We start from the raw sequence: 23,112 nt of genomic DNA, 5'->3' as shown, positions 1-23,112 counted from the left end.
CCTCGCCGCAATTTTCCGAGTCCCGTTGGAGTATCCTGCATCAATCCAAGCAGGCTCATGCTCCCTCTTTCGTGAGAGCAAGCGAGAAACACCGTTTGTTGGAAGAGCGCATCGCGGCCTGCTACGTTTGCATATCCTTTTCAGGGGTAGGGACAGAACATCCTGGGAGTTCGGGGGGTGGCACGCGCTCCCGTTAGGATTGCGGTTTGTTGGTTTTTAAGTCTGAGCTGGAGATTCATTTCATTTTAAACTGTGCAACGAAGCGGTTCGGAAGCGTTTTCGGAAAATCTCTCGATTGCTGACGGGGCGCAAAATTCTTGCAAGTGATTGTGGGGACAGATTCTGGGCTGGCAGGTTTTGGCGGCAAACGGAGGGTGGGTGGTGTGAACGGAACGGAGTTTGAACGGTCAGTGTGATTCATAACGGCGGAACAAGTGGTTGTGGTGCTGCTGCTGCACATCAAGTGAGTGATTTTTATACTGCGACAAGTGAGAAGCGGCGGGAAAATTTGATGCATAAAATGTGATAAGGATTTGTTTGAAATATTTTCTTTAAAAAGTGTATAACATATTTTAAAACTTTTACGAATGTAAAACCCTGAACAACAAAAAATAGTTCAAATAAAAACAATCGTTTACAGAAAAACTATACTTCCGATATCAGGAAAAATATTGATCACTTTAAAAAACATTGCGACTTGTTAAAATATTGATTCATCGGAATTAAACAGAAAAAAATATTATTATTAAAATATTTTTTAGCCATTTTCAGTTTTTTTTCTACTGGATTGAGAGAAAATAAAAAAAAATCCTATTTAATTAAATTACGAAAAAATAACTTTTCAAAACTATGATTTGAATTCAATCAAACCAAAAAAAAATGTTAAAAATGTCTTGTTCCAACGATAGAAGATAGTTAAATTGCTAATTGCTGATACTTTGAAGAAAATAACGATTCATAAACTATTAATAAATTTCATAATTTAGAACAATAGTGTTTTAAGTAGTGGCTGTGATCAGGATTCAAATAACTTTTTTATAATAAAGATTCAAGAAAATTTGAGACGGATTTTACCTTCCTCACTGAGGTAAGGCTATAATCCTGCTCTAAAATTGAACTTTTTATTTAAAGCTCGAAAACCCACCTTGATGTATACATATCGACTCAGAATCGAAAACTGAACAAATGTCTGTGTGTATGTGTGTGTGTATGTGACCAATAATGTCACTCAGTTTTCTCAGCACTGGCTGAACCGATTTTGACCAAACCAGTTGCATTCGACTTGGTTTAGGGTCCTATACGGTGCTATTGAATTGTTTGAAGTTTCGATAAGTAGTTCAAAAGTTATGTATAAAAATGTGTTTTCGCATATTTTTAGATGTCGAATAAATGGCAGTAAACTGAACCAAACATCATTATATTATACATCGTTAGTTAAGTTATTTCAAGACCTTTCCAACGAGTCCAAAACATTGATAATCTGGCAACCCTGTCTCGAGTTATAACCACTTAAGTGATATTTATGTACTTTTTGGTAGCCGGATCTCACTTAAATGTATGTAAACAATGTCCGGATCCATCATCCGACCCATTGTTGGTTAGGTAATCGAAAGACCTTTCCAACGAGTCTAAAACATTGAAGATCTGGCAACCCTGTCTCGAGTTCTGACCACTTAAGTGATATTTATGTACTTTTTTGTAGCCGGATCTCACTTAAATGTATGTAAACAATGTCCGGATCCATCATCAGACCCATCGTTGGTAAGATAATCGAAAGACCTTTCCAACGAGTCCAAAACATTGAAGATCTGGCAACCCTGTCTCGAGTTCTGACCACTTTAGTGATATTTATGTCCTTTTTTGTAGCTGGATCTCACTTAAATGGATGTAAACAATGTCCGGATCCATCATCCGACCCAACGTTGGTAAGGTAATTGAAAGACCTTTCCAAAGAGTCCACAACATTGAAGATCTGGCAACCCTGTCTCGAGTTCTGACCACTTAAGTGATATTTATGTACTTTTTTGTAGCCGGATCTCACTTAAATGGATGTAAACAATGTCCGGATCCATCATCCGACCCAACGTTGGTAAGGTTATCAAAAGACCTTTCCAAAGAGTCCACAACATTGAAGATCTGGCAACCCTGTCTCGAGTTCTGACCACTTAAGTGATATTTATGTACTTTTTTGTAGCCGGATCTCACTTAAATGGATGTAAACAATGTCCGGATCCATCATCCGACCCAACGTTGGTAAGGTAATTGAAAGACCTTTCCAACGAGTCCAAAACATTGAAGATCTGGCAACCCTGTCTCGAGTTCTGACCACTTAAGTGATATTTATGTACTTTTTGGTAGCCGGATCTCACTTAAATGTATGTAAACAATGTCCGGATCCATCATCAGACTCATCGTTGGTAAGGTAATCGAAAGACCATTCCAACGAATCTGAAACATTAATAATCTGGCAACCCTGTCTCAAGCTTTGACCACTTATGATGCCACTTATGAGCCCTTGAGTGATATGTGTGTTTTTTGTATTCCGGAACTTAACGAAATTATACGAAATTTGTGTCCAAACCCATCATATAACATATCACCCATTGTTGGAAAAGAGTAAGGAAGGCATCAACCACATCGGTGGATTAAGTTAGTTTTTTCAATAACAATTGTTGTTTCCGAAGATTTTCCGAAGTATCGATTATCAGAAGTTAAATTTTGTGAGGACTTCGGATAATCGAGTCTGGACTGTACAAATAGATGTTTTCCAAATCCGTCTTACTTTTTCTGTCATTCTCCAGCGACGAAATGGCCTAATTTTCTCTACCAAAAACAACATAATGGAAAATTAATAGCTTTCAATACCAGAAATGGGTGCTGAAAAGTTGAACTTTTCAACACTCATATCGAAAAGTAACATTTTTCAATATTTTTTGTTTTGAACGGTGAAAAAACTTAATACATGGATGTTTGACAAAAATGTCATTCAAAAAGCGTTTTTCGGAATTGCAAAAAATGTTGTAAGCAACTCATTGCAAAACTAGATTTTAGTATCGAAACTTGTTCAAACAATGTTAAATTTTTCAGGCATATTTTTCCAATGCTGCTTTTCTAATTATTATCAGAAGAGGATATTAAAAAGTTTTATGTGAATTTCGAAATTTTGAATAACAGATTGAAAACATTGATGAAACTTGACTGATAAAATATTTTCCATCAAATCTAGATTAAATTTTCAAAACAACCTATCCCTCATGGGTTTCCTATGCAGATAGGGCCTTTTGAAAATTTAATCGAGAAATCATAGAATTTGTTAGCATTTATGCTTCAAATATTGTTTAAAAAAAGTGTATTGTGCTTAAACACTTAATTCAAATAGTTACATTTAACAGAGCATAAAACTAAATTAAATTCGTGATAACAGAATGAAAAAGTTTTTTCAAACATTAAATTTTATTACGAATTGTTGATGAGAAAAAATCTGCTGTTGCAGATTTTGCAAATTGAAATTGAGTGTCAAATTATTGTTTAGTGTTCATTATAACTAAAAGAAGAGTAATCAAGAGAAAAGAAACCAAGAAAATACTATTACTTTTTAAATCTGAATGCCTGGATCGCTTGAACAATTTTGTGGTAAGAGTATTAGAATATGTGTTTTTTTAGCCAAAAATGTCTCTAAATTTTGGATAACAGGTAACAATTCTAATTTCTTATTTCATGATTCCATTGCGTTGAATCCAACCGAATACATATTTAAATATTTATTTTGTAAAAAAAAACAACTTTAGTGATAGAAAAAAAAACACTCAAGGCAAGATTCTTAAACAGATGTTAATTGGTCACATTTTAATCAGTTGGTATGAGTTCAAGTTGGATTTTTAAAGTCTATTTTAATGGTCTTAAAATATACATTTTCAAAAGATCACCATTTTAAATTTGATCGTATTTGGACTAAAATTGACCCAAATTTGTCAATTTCAAAACATGTGCCACGATGTATGTTTCAACATTGCGTTAGTCAAATCAGCACATTTTGGTGGTAAAGAAGAGCAGAATTAAAAACTTCTGGCTACGTCAAGCATAAGATATATGCCTCAAGAGTCTTCACGCTTAATATTAGGTAAATAGGTACATCGAATTTCGAGATTTCGCGACATTCTTAAATAAAGTTTTTGTTCCGAAAAAAAGCGTTGCAAGTTTGACAGATCGCTTTGTTAAATTGTTTGTAGCTTGTTTCAAAAGGTCCTATCTGCATAGGAAACCCATGATGGATAGGTTGTTTTGGAAATTTACTCTAGAATAATCATACAATTTTTTAATGAGACTTTGAAAAGTGATAGAAAGACCCTTGAAGTGTGACCATATTTAGAAACATATTGTTTTATTTTATAAGTAAATAACACCTTAACCCTCTATTGATAATTCTTCTATTTTCGAATTTTTGTATTTGTCCCATTTAATTTTGAGCAACTTTTGTTCAACAAAAAACTTTTCTTCTCTTGTTTAATTTTTTTCCAGTTTATTTTCTAGCAGTAATGCAATTTGAACGGAACCCGTTCTGCGTTCGTTCTCTTTCTTCATAACGAACTGAACCCACCGCGCAGGAGCCATTAGGTTTTACGCCGAATCAATTTTCCGATTCCGGAGCATCGGCAAATTGTATGGGAAAATTTACGTAAAATCAAATTTTGATCACAGGAGGCTGGATAAGCAAAAAAAGCAAAAAAACGTCAAAAAACGAAAAAAAGGCAGAACGAAGTTTGTCGGGTAAGGCTTGTTTTATACAAATCAAGGGACACTCCAGCTGGGAGGCTAGGGAGACTATATGAAATTTAAAAAAGCAAAAAACACCCCATCTAAAATGGAGACGAAAACTTATTGCCACAGTGATTTAAAAAAAAAATCAATGCTTTTTCTAGTTCAGGAAAAAAGAGATTCGAACTCAATACCTCTGATTTCTAAACCTAATTGTTACCACTAAACTAGCAGTACTGATATGTAAACGGATGATTAACAGTCAATGAACTTTAGCTAGTCTACTGAGGTCTTATCAAAGGAAAATGTTGAAGTTCTGAACTGGGTTCTCCGTTCGTTTCAAAAAGGCCTACTGAACGAACGTTTCTTAGAGACGAGCGTTCGTTCTCAGAGCTGTTATTTTTCGTGTTGCTGTGTGAACTTGAACGAACGGAGAACCCGTTCAAAAGCATGACTGTTTTCTAGTACCGTAAACTGGGGTGACTTTGATAGCCCGGGGTGATAGGTTTTTCAAATGCCGTCAAATTAATATCTAAACATTTTTGAGAATTTTGAGTATGTAAGCATTAAGGGATAGCTTATTATCGAACATATATGCAAAAATGTGACTGTTACATTAGATGTATCAAAATTAGTGGTCAAATCAAATTTCTATCAATGTCACCCCGGGCTATCAAAGTCACCCCAGTTTACGGTATTTTAATTTGAGTTATCTTGTTCAGTTAATGGTTAATAGTGTTTGGCTTACTTTACCATCTCCTAACATAATCTTTTGCTTTCCAGATTTTGTTTTTTTCTTCATATTTTTACGGCCATTTTTTATTTTATTTTTTGCATGTTTTTCCCTATTTTCTGCTATAGAATGATATCATAATAATTTGATAAATTCGGCTTCAGGTATAAAAACACATAAAAATAACCTTTAAGTAATGTTTTTCAACCAACAAAGTCAATGATTACAGTTTCCAACTATTTCAAGAGCAACCATTATTTCAATCTCCACGTAGGCCTTTCGAAGGGCATCACCACAAGCTCGTCTATATTTAAACCCCTCCCCCTGATGTGGGTCCACTTCCGTAGGCAACTTTTCACCAAATTTTAATTCAATTACTTCATCATCATCACCGCCGGCCAGCAGCCCCAAATGTTTTCCCACCAGCTAATGGTTCATTTCGCTATCGCTAGTCTACCATCGGCGACCATCCTCCAGCAACGCAACAATGTGATGGACGCCACGTCAATCATCAGAAATGAATGAGCGCGCAGCAGCAGCATCCCTAAGGGAAATAGGGTGGTACCTGAGGGTGGTGGGGGTAGGCTAGTCTGATGCGATTAAAATTCATCATTCACTAATAACAAAAGTGCACAGCACACACACTCACATACACATTGAACGAATTTCCTGTGGAGGCCGTTTTTCGAGGACCTCGTACTGCGTGCCATGCCGACGGACCACGTGCTCGTCAGTACACTGTTGATTACAACCCCTCTCTGCGGATGCAGCATCCTTTGGCTTTGTGAGACGAGGAGGTGCCCAAAAAAGGGTGCAAAGGTTGAACTATGTGATCACGTGAGTGATTGCGTGTGTGAGTGAGTAAGTGGATTGCAGCATCCCATTTATGAAATTATTTGAAATTTTGGTAACCGAATTCGCAACTTAAATGATTTTTAAGAAGTGGGTTGATCAAAAATTTGTTAGAGAAATCTATTTTATTTTAAATATCAGCAAAATTAAAAATAACTTGTAGAAATCTTTCTATTAAAATTGTCCGGATACAATTTTTAAACATCCCTAATGCCATAAAACATAAAACCACTAAACCCAGTCGATTGTGGGCGAATAAAACTCAAATTTTTCCGATGTAATATCTCGTTCACCCCATCATCATCACCATCATCGACAGTCAGTAAACGCAAAAAACATACAGTTCAACTTGTATTTGCTACAAATTGCGTCAAAAAAGGGGTGCCAATGATTGAGAGCCTAGAATTAGAGAGTTTGACGGTAGTTTAGTTGGGAGGGAAAGGTTACCATTTTTCGAATAGGGGGAAATGCGGCACGAGAGTGTGCGATAACATACGCGTTAACCCCTTTGCTCGATTAGAACGGTATCGATGTCAGAGCGTGTTCACATATAAATCATGGCTGGATTCCAGGCTGATGCGTTTTGGGAATTGGTGATTCGAGGGTGGATAATGGGGACAGGTTAGAAAAGGGCAGGCTTTATTTTATGACAAAATTACGGTGGAAATTTCAACAAACATTACATGTGTTGGGAGGTCGAGCAGAAGGACGATTAGAAAATGATATGTTTGACATTGAAATGATAAATATTTGGCTTTTCCAGAAATATAACTATATGGATTGAACACCATTTATTGCATTTCTGAAAAAGGACAGCAATTCTCCGTAATTTTGGATATCGATACATTTTGTTCAAAAAATCAAACCATCCACATTAACGACCCCCGGGTCTTTTGTGGTCTCTATTGCAAGTTTCTGCTCGAACCTAGGAGTCCGAAGGCTTGAATGGGGAGAGCACCCAAACCTCTTTCTACTCCAAGGAACCTTCCACCCCAGTGTTTGAACTGACGACCTTTGGATTGCGAGTCCAACCGCCGCCAGCGATTCCACCGGAGTAGGCTTGGAGACGACTCCTACACCTGGAATGACTTAACGGCCTAACAACCAAGGATGGAAGGTTGGAGCAGATGGGAATCGAACCCAGAATCATCCGCTTACAAAGCGGACAGCGTAACCATTCGGCCACGCACTGCCACTACTTGAAATAGTCGAAAAGTGTAATAACCTAAAATGATGTTCAAACAGATTCATCCATTTTTCCATTTTCAAATTAGGGAATCGAATTTGATAAATAGATTTTTTTCAATTTGTGCTTTTAGTTTAACTAAAAAAAATTTTAGTCACCGCAAATAGGAGAAATTCTCTACGTTTGGCAGGTTAAGAAATCTCAGGCGAATTCCATCCAATTCGCCGATTTTAACTATTTTAACAATTTATTTTACAAAACTATTGCGAAGCTTGCGAATGAGCTATTTATTACTATATTTCAGTTGAAAACGCCCTCATGGCAGTAACTTCAATATGCTGATATGCCAATATTAGGCCCAAGTAGCAAGAAAAACATCGCTCTTTATTTTTTTGTTGAACAATTGCTGCATAAGTGTTTTTATTCGTTAATTATTGAACAAGTGGCAACACATTTGGTCAATTGTTCACATTTTGATCAAAAAACCATTGTTCAACATGGCTGTGTAACACAAATGCCAAATCTAGCAACGGATTACGAATAGTTCATTTTGAAGTTTATTCTGACCTCAATGAAACATGCTTGTAGAACTCGTAAAGCAAAATGACATTTGCAGACATGATGTTTCATTTCAGTTTGCTGAACGTGATAACATAGTAGATTTGACCTTTCTCTTCGGCTGGGATTTCTCGTAAACAAGTTGTTTATGTGAAGTTCGCGTTCGTGTTCTAAAATCCGAGCAAGGACATGTTGACGAAACAAGCAAGGATAGTTCTAAAAATAGAAACAGCTTACGTTCGAAAGAAGTTTGGGCAAACTGTTAGTGAACTTGGTAAAACCTAGATGACCGCAGACTTCTTATTGACGTTTAGGCCTGCTCATCCAACATAACCCCTCGTGGAAAGAAGCAGACGCGCGCCCGGACTTGACATTTGGAGTGATCTTGGGTTCGATACTTGCCCTGAGCATTCTTCATCAAAAAGGAAAACTGAAAATGCAGCACCGGGAACCAGCAGCAGTAGTAGAGTAGTAGTAGCAAGCGATGTTCATTAGCACTCAAACATAATTGAAAAAAAATCCCCAAAGGCATAACTAGGAAACTGAATGATTTTTTATGGTTGATATTTTTGTATTATCCATCATTCATATTATTATTATTCATAAATGGCGTATCCCTGTCCAAACTAATAAATAACAAAAAACTAGTAGTTAAAGTGTCGTAAAGCGGCTTTACTCACAAATAAAGGATTAAATTAAGAAAAAAAAACTTTTGAGCGAACACCTTAGACGTATTTTATGAAAAGCCTTTTTAACATTCTCGTCTGCCATGATATGTTCTTGAACGGTTATAAAAACGTTTGCCTAACTCCCTCCTGAATCTTAAAGGCAGAATGTTGTTAAACGGTTCTAACGACGTTATCCAACCTGGTTCAGAATCCTATAGTCAAGAGTTCTTATGACATGTTCAACAAACGTTCTCTATGCAAGTAGGACGTGCGCTGGTAAAACTTAATTAAACCACGCACATTTCTAACAGGTTAAGAGATGTTCAACAACAGAAAAACGTGCGCTTTTTCCAGCGTTCAAGAGTTCTCAAGGACGTTGGGAAAACATAGTAAATGAGTTCAACAACAAGTTCGGAAATCTTGGGGGTGCTCGATGGAATTACATACCGTTCCCCTAACTAAAAATTAGCGATGGCATACTAACAGGAAGTACGAAATCTCAGGAATTTTATAATTGTTTCACTATATTTCAAGCCTGTGGTGGATTTACATGAAGATAGTAACGTTTTTTTTTTACTTTGGATATGTTTTAGACGACTAAAAATTCCATGTTTATTGCCATAGAAAAAAAAAACTAGAACTAAAAGCCATGCTTCCAACAATTCAAGAAAAATGATTTTTTTGTTTTGCAATCATTAATTTTCAAAATGTCTAAGTATCGAAACATTTCTGTTTTTGTTGATTTAACTTCTTTTCCATTTAAATTTTGATTTTTTTTAAAAATATTGTTAAGTCCTGAGGGGAGACATAAACTTTAAAAAATATTTGCATCGGCCTCATGAAAAATGAATGTTGCAAAATATTGTTATCATGATCGAAAAATATGTTGGACTTTTGTTTTGATCTAAACAAATTATAAAAGTGAAACAATTTATTTGCTAAATAGAAACTTTTTGCAGTTCTGAGTAAATCATTTCATTTTCCATTGGTTTTGGTTGCAAACATTTGAAAAAAATAATTAAAAATTGTAAGCAAAAACAGATTTTTTTACCTTTCAAAAAATCCTCGTTTTTTTTATTTTTCTCTTGTTAAGAAGATCATTTTGAGCAACTTTTTTTTCTACAAAAAAAAATATTTCTCTTGTTTTAGGTTTTTTTTTCATTTTTAGTTTTTTTATTTGCATTTATCATGTTTAGTTTATGTTTGTTTTTGATGTTTTTGACATTCTATCACCTCCTATCATTACCTTTTGCCTTTTTGGTTTTGTACTATAGAATGATACCATTATCATTTAAATTGTAAAAAAGTGCGTAAAGGCATAGTTTAGGAAACTACAAAAATTACTGCATACTTATTTATGCATAACATTTATGAAATGTTAGAGGGCGCATAGTCAAAGTTGATCTCTGAAAAAATATATTTTTTTTAAACATTGGCAAAGTCACATAAACAAGCCTAATTTTCACCCTTTAAATTTTCTAAAATTTCAAGAGATTTTTTAAAATTTGAAGAGCATTGGAACTTTTTAAAGATATAAATTGGTTGAAAAATTGTTTTTTGGTGAATTTTTGGAGAATTTTTAGAGGGTTATACAAACTTTCTGTTATTATTTGGTTTTCTTTAGTTCTTAAACAAGAAAAAAAAACAAAAATTTTAATAAAACAAACGTATCTAAAAATGCACAAAATTCTTTAAATTAATAAACAAATTATAAACAATTTTTTTTACTCATCCCTTTGCAATGAAGTTTTAAATCAGTGAATCCCCTCAATAATTTGCGCATAAATTTACATAAAGACACTTGACGCCAAATCGTCATCAATTTCCGCTAACCACCCCACTAATCCCGCTCATCGTCAAGTACTTCACAAGGGGTTCCATCTTCAAGAAAAATGAACTCAACGAAAAAAAATAAGTAATCTCAAAATAATAATGTCAACCAGAAGAGCGCGGCGCAGATTTCACCACAACACGACGACGACGAGGGTGATTTATGGTGGAAATTGATTTTTTTAAATCCCCCCGAGAAATTCTTGAAAACAAACATCACTCTTTCTTCGCTGTCCCTTAAAATTGAAAGGGGGAGGGTGGGCTGGAAAATCCGAGGACAATTCGCCTCGCTCTGTGCGCCGCAATTAACGTGGCAAGTTTTTCCCCCGCGGTGTGGAAATTGGAGGGGGAAAAAAGAATCGCCGAGAAGCTTTTCGCTGTAAGACGAAACTGCAACTTTTCCTCGCGGGCAGAAGCGAAATAAAATTTATGATGATTAAAAAGGGGTTGCTCGTCACACCATGGTTTGGGGGTGCAGAAAAGGGGTAAAATGGAAAAATAAATGAGATTTAAAATTTTTCATGTTTTTTATTTGAACAAATTAAAATATGTTATGATTAATTGAATGTCAAATTGAAAAATATAATATTTAAAAAAATGTGTAAAAATTCCCAAATTTGTCCAAAGTCTTTCAAATGCTGAAGAAAATTAGCGTCTTCGAATGGATTGTCCCCGTCTTCTTTTACTTGTTTTAAGTGGGAGAAGACACTAATCCAAGGGTTTGAGACATCAGCAATAATTCATCCTGGGGAAATAAAATCCCAGCGGTTGGCGCAAGCTGTATGCAGAATGAGCAAATCTGAGCCGGGGCTTCGTGGTGAGAGCTCTTTTTTTTATTGGAGTTTTATTGGAGTTTCACGGCAAGTTATACGGCGGGAAAATAATTCGACCGCAAACAGCTGTTTGCGAGTACAGTGAAAACTTTTCTGTTTGTCGATTTGATAATTGTGAGTGAAAAATGGCATTTGTCATTCTGGTTTATTTGAGGATTAAAGTATTGAGAATTTTATTATCTTCAAAGAATAACTGAAGTCATCATTTCCCACATATTTTGTTAATGTTTAGAAAAAAATCTTGTTTTATTGTCTTACGTTGAAATCAAAGCTTGAATCACTTTTTCGGAACTATTCAATTCTCTTTAAAAACTATATCGCCTTCCACTACTCGATCCCGAACCAAATCGTTTTGTTTGCATAGCAATGAATAGGTATCACTTCAACAGCTGCCATACAGTGCCATGTCCGGAATTCTTTCCCCGGGAGGCATCTATTCAGAGGGAGACAATTTGAAGACAATCGTTGAGAAAGGCACCTGCTAAGAAAACACTACTCCTTAGAATGAATGGTGTGCAGATTCTAATGTTCTCTCCTTAACGTTGCACAGTAAAAATTTCAAACTTCTCAAAAAATGTACAAAATTATGTGAATAATATTCAATAACCTAAGAGATAATTAAAATTTATCATTTTTCTAATAAAGAGATTTAATTTTATTTTCACTGTGCAATAGACTGTCAGCAAACATAATGAAGACAAGCTAAATCAAAGGACTGGCAGGATCTCTCCCTTGGAAAGCCATTATTTGCACACCTTGGAACGAAGCTGGTGATGGAGATAGTGTGAAGGAATGTGTTATCTAATCGAGAAATAAATCGAAAGTAAATTGTGTGACGCTCTTGCTTCTGTCACTTTAGCATCGTCCCAAATTTTGCCCGCAGGTGGGAGATCTTGGGAAAACAATGAAGCTTGGAAAGTTTGGGTTGAGGGAATGGGACCCCCTTTTAAGGTTTTCAATTTTCTAGAAGATACCTATGTCAAATTATTTTTCTTAGAATATTGTTGCATGAAGAGGATTTTTTTTGCAGATTTTGCGTTCCAAAATAAGAATTAAAAAAAGTTTTGAGTTGAATATTTATTTACATTTTTTAGCATACCTAAAGTGAAATGTTTTATGAATGTAAGTTTTAAAGAAACTTGAAATACTAAAGAAAGCTATTTTTATTCAAACTAATAAACACATTTTTTATTTTACTACATTTGTTGTAAAAAATTGTGTAAATTTTTAAGGTGTAATATTACCCCTCTTATCATGTAACATTACCTCAGATTAGACTGAACAAGTGGCAAAACATTAAAATAGTATTGAAATTATAAATTTTTAGATGTAAAATTACACTTTTTTCAAACATAAAAAATATATCAATTATTCAATTCCCAGATGTAATATTACCATGATTTTTTTTTACTGTGTTTTGTAGCATTTTTTTGAGTAATTATACCAATATAATTTGTAAAAATGTGAAATTTAACAGAACCTGATGATTTTTTTCCATTTCCCGATTAGTTCCTGATGTAAAATCATTTTTTTTTTAATTTCAGTAGAAACATTCTGTAAAAAGTTTCTTCAACCAGAAACTGAAAATATACTTCCATGTGCTGTTTTTAATTGTTGGTTCTTTTAGATCAGCCGTCCCCTAACATGACAGTTTTCGTGAGTTGCGCATATCCACCGACAGATGGCAAGTGGGCCACCCATTAAATACGCAACTCAAAATTTGCACGGGAATTTTTTTTTTCGTGACGGCGCTCCCTTCAACTATTCGAGACTAAGTTTTTCAAGAAAATGTTCCAGAATGCTTATTTCGTCGTTTTAAACCGAAACAAGGCAAACACTATATTAATTTTAACTATTCGCTATTTTCAAATGTTTTGCTAGATAATATCGAAGGTCGCTATCTTAGGCCCACTGGGCCCACAAAAAAGGGTACTCTCAATTTGTATAGGAGCTGTCAGCATGCTCCCGAGCTGTTTTAGATTCATACATAAACATAAACAATTTTTTAATTGCAAGAAATCTATTCAGCAATTCCATTTGAGAAGAGCCTTAACCGTAAAAAAATTCTCCGATCGGGCTCAACATTTTTCTGGAGGTTCTCTAGCCGAAATAATTAGACCCGTATTTTTTGTTTGGCCGTTAGGGTGACCTATATCGTGCTAGGTTAGTCCCAAAAACGGGTGTTTTCGTAAATTTTCGCAAAAACCACTTTTTTTTTTCAAAAAAATCATAACTCCGTGCCGTTTCAACCGATTATAGCAGGCCCGTGATACTGACGTAGCTTGCTGAAGCCGCCACCAAATGTTTGGTGGCGCTGTTTCGGGATTAACATTTCAGAGGGTCACAAATCAAAATATAATAAATCTTATTTTTTTGGGAAAAAATCCTGTGGCTGCTCAGAATGATTCTTTTCATTAAAATAAACCAAAAATGCCGCCAACAACAATATATGTCTAGCATCAGGTCTCAGACAAAGCCTCCCAGCAGGTGTTTTTAAAATCCTCTGAAATGTCTTCCGCAAATTCTAATTTGGCCAATGAACTTACAGATCATCATAATTTTAATTTTAATCTACAATTTGAGGCGGTTAAACCAATATGTGAGCTCAACCATGTTGTTGGGAAACCTTAAGAGCGAGTCCACGAACAGGGCATAGCTTATTGTTAGGACGTCGTGAAGCTCACCATGCAGTTTCGAGGAAGCATGGTACATTTTACCACATTTACGTTTACAAGAAAGCATGTTTTTGAGTCAAACAAACCAACTTCTATGGTACCCCGTGGTTTGAATGTGTTGGTAAATTTTCGACCTGAAAGCCTTTTATGAACAGCTGTTTTTAGACATAAAAGTTCAAATTAGGAAATTATTTTTGTTGTTTTGTGTCTATTCTAACTGAAACCAATAAAAATTGGCCCGGATAATGGTGCACATTTAATTTCATTTTAACTAACAAAACAAAAATTTAAAAAAATAATTTTCGTCCTTTCGATTTTGCGCCCTTTTCGTCGTATTACTCCCCATAATTTTGACACTAGACACCAAAACTTTGGTACTTTTTAGGCTTCAGTGACATTGTATGCAAATGACAGCCGTAGCATCCCCGTGGATTATAGCTGCCTTGGACGCAAATAGTATGAAGACCGAAAAATCTAGCCAAATATTTGAAAAGGTTAAATGAAACTTTAAAATGTCGTTTTGACGGTGTCTGGAATTTAAGCCCGATCGGATAACTTTTTTTTCGGCTTGGGCTCTTTTCAAATGGAATTGTTGTATTACTACATTTGTTGATCTTTTCATGACTGGTTGTTGTAAAATTTGATTAAATTAAATTGAGCAGTACACAGTAAAAAAAAAGTTTAAATATAAAATTTGCAAAAATCTACAGGATTGTTGCAAAAAAAAAAAAAAAAAAAAGACGGACATTCCATATTTTAAGCTTAGTACAATATTTTAAAACAAAAAGTATCACAAATTGATCTTTATATTGATACTATGCCAATGTTGAAAAAATTAAAACATCATTAAACTTCGAAAACTAATGACAAAATAAATTACGTACATTTTTCACAGTTCAAAATTTGTAAAAAGGTCGAAAGTGCCCATTTTGATTGAAAATGCAAAAATAAACATTTTCGAAAAAGTTTCCTAACAGTTGTATACATTTTTGAAGACATATTTTTTATTTAAATATTTTTTTGCAACTTGATTTTTTGTTAAAATTTCGAATATGGAGGAGGGAGAGACAAAAGCATTGAATAAAATTTGCAATTGAAAAAAAAGTTCCTTTGTTTTTTTTATATTTGATGTGCACACACAAAAATGATTGAAAATAAGATTTACCAATTATTTTATTTGTTGTTTAAAAGCAAGATATTCAATTCAGTAATTTCAACAATTTATTTTAAAAATACTTGCATTTTGATTGCCTTAAAGGAATAAGACTGAACCAAATATGTACATTTTGCATCAAATCCAACGCTCTTATCACAACGATATACCACAAATCGCTCGATATTGTGTGGATGGTACAAAGAAAGGAAAAAAAAGTCAACGACAAAAGGAGCAAAAAAAGAAATCCGCAACAAGCACCACACCGTCTACCGAGTGGGAGTTTCCCATCGTCGTAGTCGTCGTCGTCATCGTCCAACATTCCGAAGCTTGGGATTTTCCACACCCACTTTTTCTTTTCCACCGTGGCTCGACGAACGTCGTCAGTTTGAAACACGAGCTCCCTTATTTCGCCATAAACGGCGGGGAAACTTGGGTGGGGAAAGCAGGAGTTCTGCTGTTGTAAAATGTTGACAATGTTTCCGTCGGTTGGAAAATCTGCCAGCCTTTTGGGGGATGAGCTAATTTGAGTTTTGCGGTGAAGATTTTCCAACTTATTATTTACTTTGGGAAATGAAATAAAACAACCAAGTTGAATTGTTTGCCGAAGAACGCTTTTTCCTCAACGAATTTAAACCAAGAAAGATTCCACACCACCCACGCCCAAAAGTCAAAGTAGGCTGAGAGAGGGGGTGGGTGACTTCAACGAAGGCGCCAGCGACGATTACCGCGACGACGTCGAAACAGCTTGTGCAAGAGTTAATTTGGAGTTAATTATTTTCGCTTGAGCTGAAACGTGCTTTCAACCTCCCCCTCCAAAAGTGGCGCGGCCTCGTGTCGATGCTTATCAGTGGAGCTGTTGTGAAATCAGAACCCCCCACCTTTGGGGGAATCATTCCATTGTTTGGCTGCCAGGAATTTAATGAGCTTTAATTTCGTCCTGACAATTACGGGCTTGTTTTGGGGGCAGGAGTGGGCCGCGATTGAAGGAAGCCAATTTGGAGGTCATTGTTTTCAATGAAAAAAAGCAGTTTGACCGGAATTGTGGGGTCAATTGGCCATTTTATTGTTTGCATTTAAAACATTCATGCTTTGATCTGTACCGATTCGAATCAAAGGACTTTTTTATAATATTGTAATGTTATTTCTCACTATTCAAATTCTAAATGTGGAGATAGGATATTTACAAATATTATCTTTCAATCTAATATTGAAGAAACTGAAAAATGAGCGTTTATATAAAAAAAATTGAAATGGTTCAGCAGTGAACAGTTAGATTAGTTTTAAACTTCTTTTTTGAACACTTTTTAAACCAGTTTAGAATAAAAGTTATCAAAAAATTAAAGTGAAGACTATTTCTAAGGTTCTGTTTCGAAAGATCCTGTGTGCCATGGGTCCTTTTTTATGGCCTTTTGAGAAGATACGCTAAATTCGAAATTTAATTTTTGTATGCTTTATGAGCTTACATGTTAAAGAAGCGCATTCATTTTTTAGGCAAAAGTCTTTAATTAATGCAGGACGAAAGTCGAAATTATAAGAAAAGAATTACATACACATAAATTCCAATAATTTCTTTGATTTCTCACAATCAACTTGTTATAATCTCATAAAAAGTATCCTGTAATAATGGAGTAACCTTAACACAAATAAATAAATTCAAACTTTGTTCGAAAGCTAAAAGTCAAGACTGAGAAATACTGTTGAAATGTTTTTTTTTAAATTGAGTCAGGAAAATATGGATTAAAGTTTAACTTTAAAAAGAAGTAGGGCAGGGTAGTCATCAATGAGACACTTTTGGTTTTCATCTTTCAATGATTTTTCTAATTTTTTCATCAGCATGTTTTAATGAGCTTTTTGTTGCATTTTCTTTCTTTTAATGTGTTCTAACATTGACCAAAATATGAGATCGATCCAACATCTACAGCCAGAGTTATTCAACTGTCTCATTTTAAACGCACTCGGTAGGAACAATGAGACAGCTGGGAAACAATGAGACACTCTACGAAAATCAAAAATTTTCTAGTAAAACATCATGTTTTTGTATTGTTCCATTACAGGTGACTTGCCTTGAACATTTTAGAGCAATTTTGCCAACATGAAACTTTAATTAACAAAAGTTATACTAAAAAGTATTTAAATTTTGTAAAATCCATATATTTATACCAAATAATTTGTATTTTTGGTTCAATGAAGTTAAAACTCTATAAATATGCTAAAAATCACTTTTAATTCATGTTTTGAAAGATTTCCATAGATTTTGAAAAGTTTAATGAAGAAAAATCAAAGTGTCTCATTGTTACCCATGGGCTGAAATGAGTGGGGAACAATGAGACAGCCCTGGATTCTGGGTATATTCTAAATTTTTGCCAAATCTAATGAAAGGACATTGTAGCCCAACTCAATCCCTATGGAACGTCGAAAGAAATTTGAAGAAATATTAACTTTGGTGTAAATGGCAGCCTACGAGCGAAAAAGTATTTTTTGTCCATAATTTACTTTTACACCCCAGAATCAAACATTTATGAATAACTTTGCAAGGGAGCGTCCATAACCAAAGCCACTATTATGGCAGACGTGTACCCAGTAGACACACCTTTTCCCCAAATATGAGCCAGATTGGTTGAAACTACGACTTGTGAGAGCCATTTTATCATTGTTCCCCGTGTCTCATTGATGACTACTCTACCCTACACAAGGTTGCAAAAGGTCAAAATTGAAAAATCTGGCAAAGGACCGATAAAAATCTTGAAAAATCCAGCAGATGAAAATTTTAAAAGGTTTCTTTTTTAATTAAATGGTTTTATTGATGTTTCTGCCTAAACTAATTTGAATTGACATTTTCATTTTTATTGATTGAATTTAAAAAATTTCCGCATTTTTTATTAAACTCGTTCATTTTAGTCAAAAAGTTGTTCAAAATTGTCAGAAAATGAAAAATCTGCCAAAATCTGGCACAGAGAATGATGATTCGTTATTTCGGCTGACACTTGAAAATCTGGCATTCCCAGATTTATCTGGCAACCTGGCAACCCTGAGTACAATAAAAGTCTGTCATCTGATACGTTTTTTGTCTGAAGGCGAGATTTTAATTTAGAAACGCAAAAAACATGAAATTTGACTGTCTTTCCATGTCACAAAAACCGCAACAAAAAAATATTTTTGTTTTTTTATTAACATGTCAATAAGAATATTAAAACTTTTTTTCGTAAAATTGCGATAACTCGTGAAGTTTATAAGCAAATCCCTGATGTTTATATATATATTTTTTAATTGTCTGCTTTACAATTTTGTAGAACATTGTTATACTAAAAAAAAATAACCATGCAAAGTTAGAAAAAACACGAAATTTTAACCCTCTAACGCCCATGGCTACTCCAGAGCACCACTTATTTTTGTCTTAAAAATTAAATTTCTCTGCAACCATGCATTTTTTTCATCCTGTTTCAACCTGCGTTAGTTTATATAGAATGTTAACTACTAGAACCATTAAAATTTTATCCAATTTGGTCGATCCAGTTACGAGTAATGGTGAAAAACGTAAAAAATCTCGGTTTTGCTCTGGGCGGGAAGGGGTTAAAATGAAAAAAATTGTTCTAAATGAAAAAATGTAGATTGGAAAAGTACATTAAATTTCCCATAAAATGACATGTTCCAAATTTTTTTACAGTTAAGTAACGGAAAATGGCAGAGTTTTTGAAACTTTTTTAGTGTTTTTTTTTGATGAAAAATACGTTTTTTCGGAATTCTGAGTACGCCATCAAATCGGGCGTCTAATTTTACATAGAAGTCTCTTAGACACCAAATTTCTATCTCATCACCGTTTCAGGCTGCAAATTATTGAAAAACACCTCTTTTTTCGCATGTTCAAAAATTGAAGGGGGTCGTACCGCCCCTCCGTCACGAGATATCAAAAAACGGACCTCGGATTCGTGATCAGGGACAAAAGTTACCATTTAGGGGGAGAGGGGGTAATATGCACCCCCGGGGCAAAAGGCACCCCCTGCTTTTCTCGGTATTTGGAAGAATTTTCCGGGGAAAAATCATAGAAATTGGAAGCTTAACATTGCTAAACCATGCTGGAAAAATTTGAGCATCGCAGTATAAAAACAGCTCAAGTTATTTGCAAAACTTTAAAATGTTGTGTTTTCATCTAATTTTCTTTGCACTTTCATTATGATTTTTGGACAATATAAAAAGCATTTATTGATATTGTAAGTGTTGAGGTAAATAGTTTTTGCCATAATCTTCAATATTCTGTAGATAGATGAGTCCAAAAACATCAAAAAATGCATTTTTTATTAAATTTTCTGCAAAAAGCGTGGTCGGGGCAAAATGCACCGCTGTGAAGCTCCTTAGTAAAAACAGCGGTGTCATCTAGTGGTGACTAGTGAAAACTGATTTTACCCGGTGCATTTTGCCCCATGTTGTGGTGCATTTTGCCCCGTTGTTGTAGTGCATTTTGCCCCAATGTTGCGGTGCATATTGCCCCGCATGGTTGTTTGAAATGAATCAAAAATGTTTTTAGAAATTTGATATTTTCGAACAATTTTGAGGATTTCTAAGACTTTTTTCACATGGATGACGAAGAATAATAGTTGTTTTAGAACATCGAACAAAATTCTTCCACAGTAATGCTGTTATGGTTGAGAAATCAAAGTGTTCCCTTAGGGGGTGCATTTTACCCCCTCTCCCCCTAGGATAAAGTTTCACGCAAATCGAAGAGGGGTCGGGGCAACTGTTGTGTGAGTTGGCGGAGAACTACCCATAGCTTAAAAATATCCAAGAAAGCAGTAGGCAAAAAGTTATATAAAAATATTATCAGGCCGTTGCAAATATTTCTTTAAGTTTATGTCCCTCGACTCCGGCCAATGCCAAGGGAGGGGCAAAAAAATAAAAAATATATACACAATTAAATGTCTAGTTGTTTTGCCATCACAAGTTTTCATAAAATCCAAGTATTGAAGGAAAAATAATCGCGAAAAAAAACTTGTTGAGGTTCCGTAAAATCGCATTTCACAAAAATCTAAATGATTTTAATATATCCAAAACATGGTTAATATGAAAAATATAATTCAAATTGTTTTTGGTTGATTAGACTTCCGTTTCCATCTGCTTTTGAAAAAATATGTTGGTCCATAAACATAAACATAAACTTTAAAAAATATTTGCAATGGCTTTATTCTACTAAAAAATCAAAAGGTATGATGTTCTACTGATACATAAAAAAATAATCTTTTTTAAGTCTGAATACTTGAATATCTTTTAAGGTTTTTTTTAACTATCCCCTTCTCACCAATAAAAAAAAAGCCAAACAGATTTTTTACTTTTTCTCAAGTTTATCTCTAAGGAAATTAAAAAAACGTTAAACATTGTAATTTCACGACAAATCTGCTTAAAATTAATACAAAAAAAATAATATTTTGGAATTACTGTTTACAGAAAAGTTACTGAAAAATTAAGCAGTAGTTCAGGTTACAAAATGTTACAAAATAATAGAAAAATATAATATACTTTATAATAATCAGTACACTTTATAAGTAGAATCAGAAAAAAAGTTAAATAAAATTGTGTTTGTTGGCATGGTTTTCGGTAAAAGTGAATTATCAGTATTTCAAACAAAAAATCTGTTTAGCGTTTTATTGAAATTAATAATTTTTTCACTTTAAAATAACAAGTGAACGGCATGAACAAGCTGAAAACATTGATGTCAGTAAAAAAGTTGTGCATGAAGAAATTTCCGAAATCTTTTTTGGTGTGACGTTGGATCTGATTTGCGAATAATTTTTCAATAAGTAAAAATATTCAAAAGTTAAATTACATCGAGTCATCAAATAGTCAAGCTCATTTGACAAGATTCAAATTCATTTGCTTAAATTAAAACGCTTGAAAATATGTAACAGAAACAGTTCACAAGAACGAGCATCAAACTAATTTACAAAATTTTGGTAAACGAATGAAAACTTTTTCGTTCAAATAATTATTCCACCACTCACGATAGACATCGAGTTTCCCTTGAATGTGAAAACATATATGGTGCCAAAACCGGAAACTCAATTGTACTCGTTGTTTCAGTATATCGCACATGTGCAAAGTTTTCCCTCGCCCGTCGGCATCAACTCTATTCTATATTTAAATTAACTCAAAACATTGGGGAAACGCCCACGTTCATCGAATTCAATTAAATTTCCAATTCTGGATCGAGTCGCGTATAATCTTTCCATCTTTCCATTCGATTCTCGATTTCAGATCAATCCAAAATGACGGAAGAGATTCAAACTCAACAGTCCCAGCAGCAGCAACAGCAACAACAGCAACAACTCCAGCAACAGCAGCAGCAGTCGGATTCGACTCAACCGCAACAACAGCAACAACAGAAGCCCCGGCTGGGACCAAACGACTATCGCAACTCGGAGTTTGTCACCAAACTGATGGCCGCCAATCCACCGTACATGTTTTCGCCGGCCATCGGACCGCACAACTTTTTCTTCAGCGAAATGCTGCGCTCCTTGGTGGCTAATAAGCGGAACGAAAGCTTACGGAATGCTGAACAACTGCATCATCAGCAGCAACAGCAACGGGAGCAGCAGCAACGAGAGCAGGCCCAAGCTCAGACTCAGTCGCTGCCACTGCACACGAGGAGACCTCGTAAAAGATCCTGGTCGCAGCATCGGCTGTACCCGGATTCGCTGAAGGAGCTCAAGGAGTCGGAAGATAAACCCGCTGGCACTCCGGAGAAACCGTTGGAGTTGACCAACAAGTTGTCTGCTTTTACGAGGAACATAACCTCAAAGTACGACACCGGAGATACCAACGAAAATTTCAAACCATCCCAGGAACCTGCTAAAACTCCCCCCGAAAAGTCCCAGCTGAACAACAACCTGCTCCCGGAACCCTCAACGGCTTCAATGCCACCATCAGACCTCATCCTACCACCCCCACCCCCGGTCTGGTACCCCCCACTCTACCCTCCGTACGGCATCGACCCACTGCACTTCTTCATCGACCTGCGCGTCTCGGGCCACATCTACGATCGCAAAAAGGACGCCCCCACCTCCGACAACAACTCCACCGTGGTCAAGAGCGAACACTCCAAACTAATCGGTGCCAACGATCGCCAAGGCTCGGCCTTCAGCGTCCCAAAGCCCCGCGACCTCCCCATCAAACCCACCAACCCGGCCGCCGCCGCCGCCATCAACCTGTCCTCACCTCCCCTCCCAAACGGGGACGAAAAACCCCCGAAACCCCACTCGCCACCCGCGCTCTTCCTGGGAGACTTCGCCGAGAACAAGTACGACATCATCAAGAACACCAACTACGTGATGCAGAACTTGCCCCGGATCTACGGCGAAATGAACCACGTGACGAAGGCGGACGAAGATGATCGGACGAACGGGAATCTGAGCGACGATCAGCAGGACTGCAAGTCGGTGGGATCGAACGAGGAGTACGGTGGGGGAGGTTGTGGTGGAGATGAGGGAAAGTTTCACGAGTTGGATTTGAACGTGATTTCCGATGAGGAAGAGTCGATTGCCGTTGATGAAAATTAAGTGGGTTCTATAAAGAGTGTTGTCTGTGACTATCCGTACTTGTTCAGTGTAGTGTTATCCAATAAGTGAAATAAATCACGGTCTTCTGTAATTGAAAAGAGGATCTTCGAATGGGTTTTTTTTGTCTGAGAAATATAATTGGAGGTTCTTCTCGTGTTTAAGAGCAAATCGTGTAACAGGTCAGTTTTCAATTTTCGGACGCAATTGACGCCGATGGTATTTCTTAATTTTCAAATGAAATTGAGAAAATCAAGATATCTGAATATAATCTTTTTGGAACTGTGCAGTCCAAAATTGCGGACGATGTTAATAGTTTAATCAA

At 35.6% G+C, this 23,112-nt stretch overlaps 1 protein-coding gene across 1 annotated transcript; it reads left to right on the top strand.

Moving 5' to 3' along the window:
- Nucleotides 1-260: 260 nt before the first annotated feature.
- LOC120423948 (probable basic-leucine zipper transcription factor Q) lies at nt 261-22,874 on the top strand. Its single transcript, XM_039587933.2, has 2 exons — nt 261-463; nt 21,490-22,874. Exon 2 carries the CDS (start codon nt 21,501-21,503, stop codon nt 22,788-22,790), a length of 1,290 nt encoding a protein of 429 aa, XP_039443867.1. The 5' UTR covers nt 261-463; nt 21,490-21,500; the 3' UTR covers nt 22,791-22,874.
- Nucleotides 22,875-23,112: the final 238 nt, after the last annotated feature.

This window comes from Culex pipiens, chromosome 3, assembly GCF_016801865.2.
Source record: "Culex pipiens pallens isolate TS chromosome 3, TS_CPP_V2, whole genome shotgun sequence".
Taxonomy (NCBI): Eukaryota; Metazoa; Arthropoda; class Insecta; order Diptera; family Culicidae; genus Culex; species Culex pipiens.
This window is presented reverse-complemented; position numbering and strand designations above follow the sequence as displayed.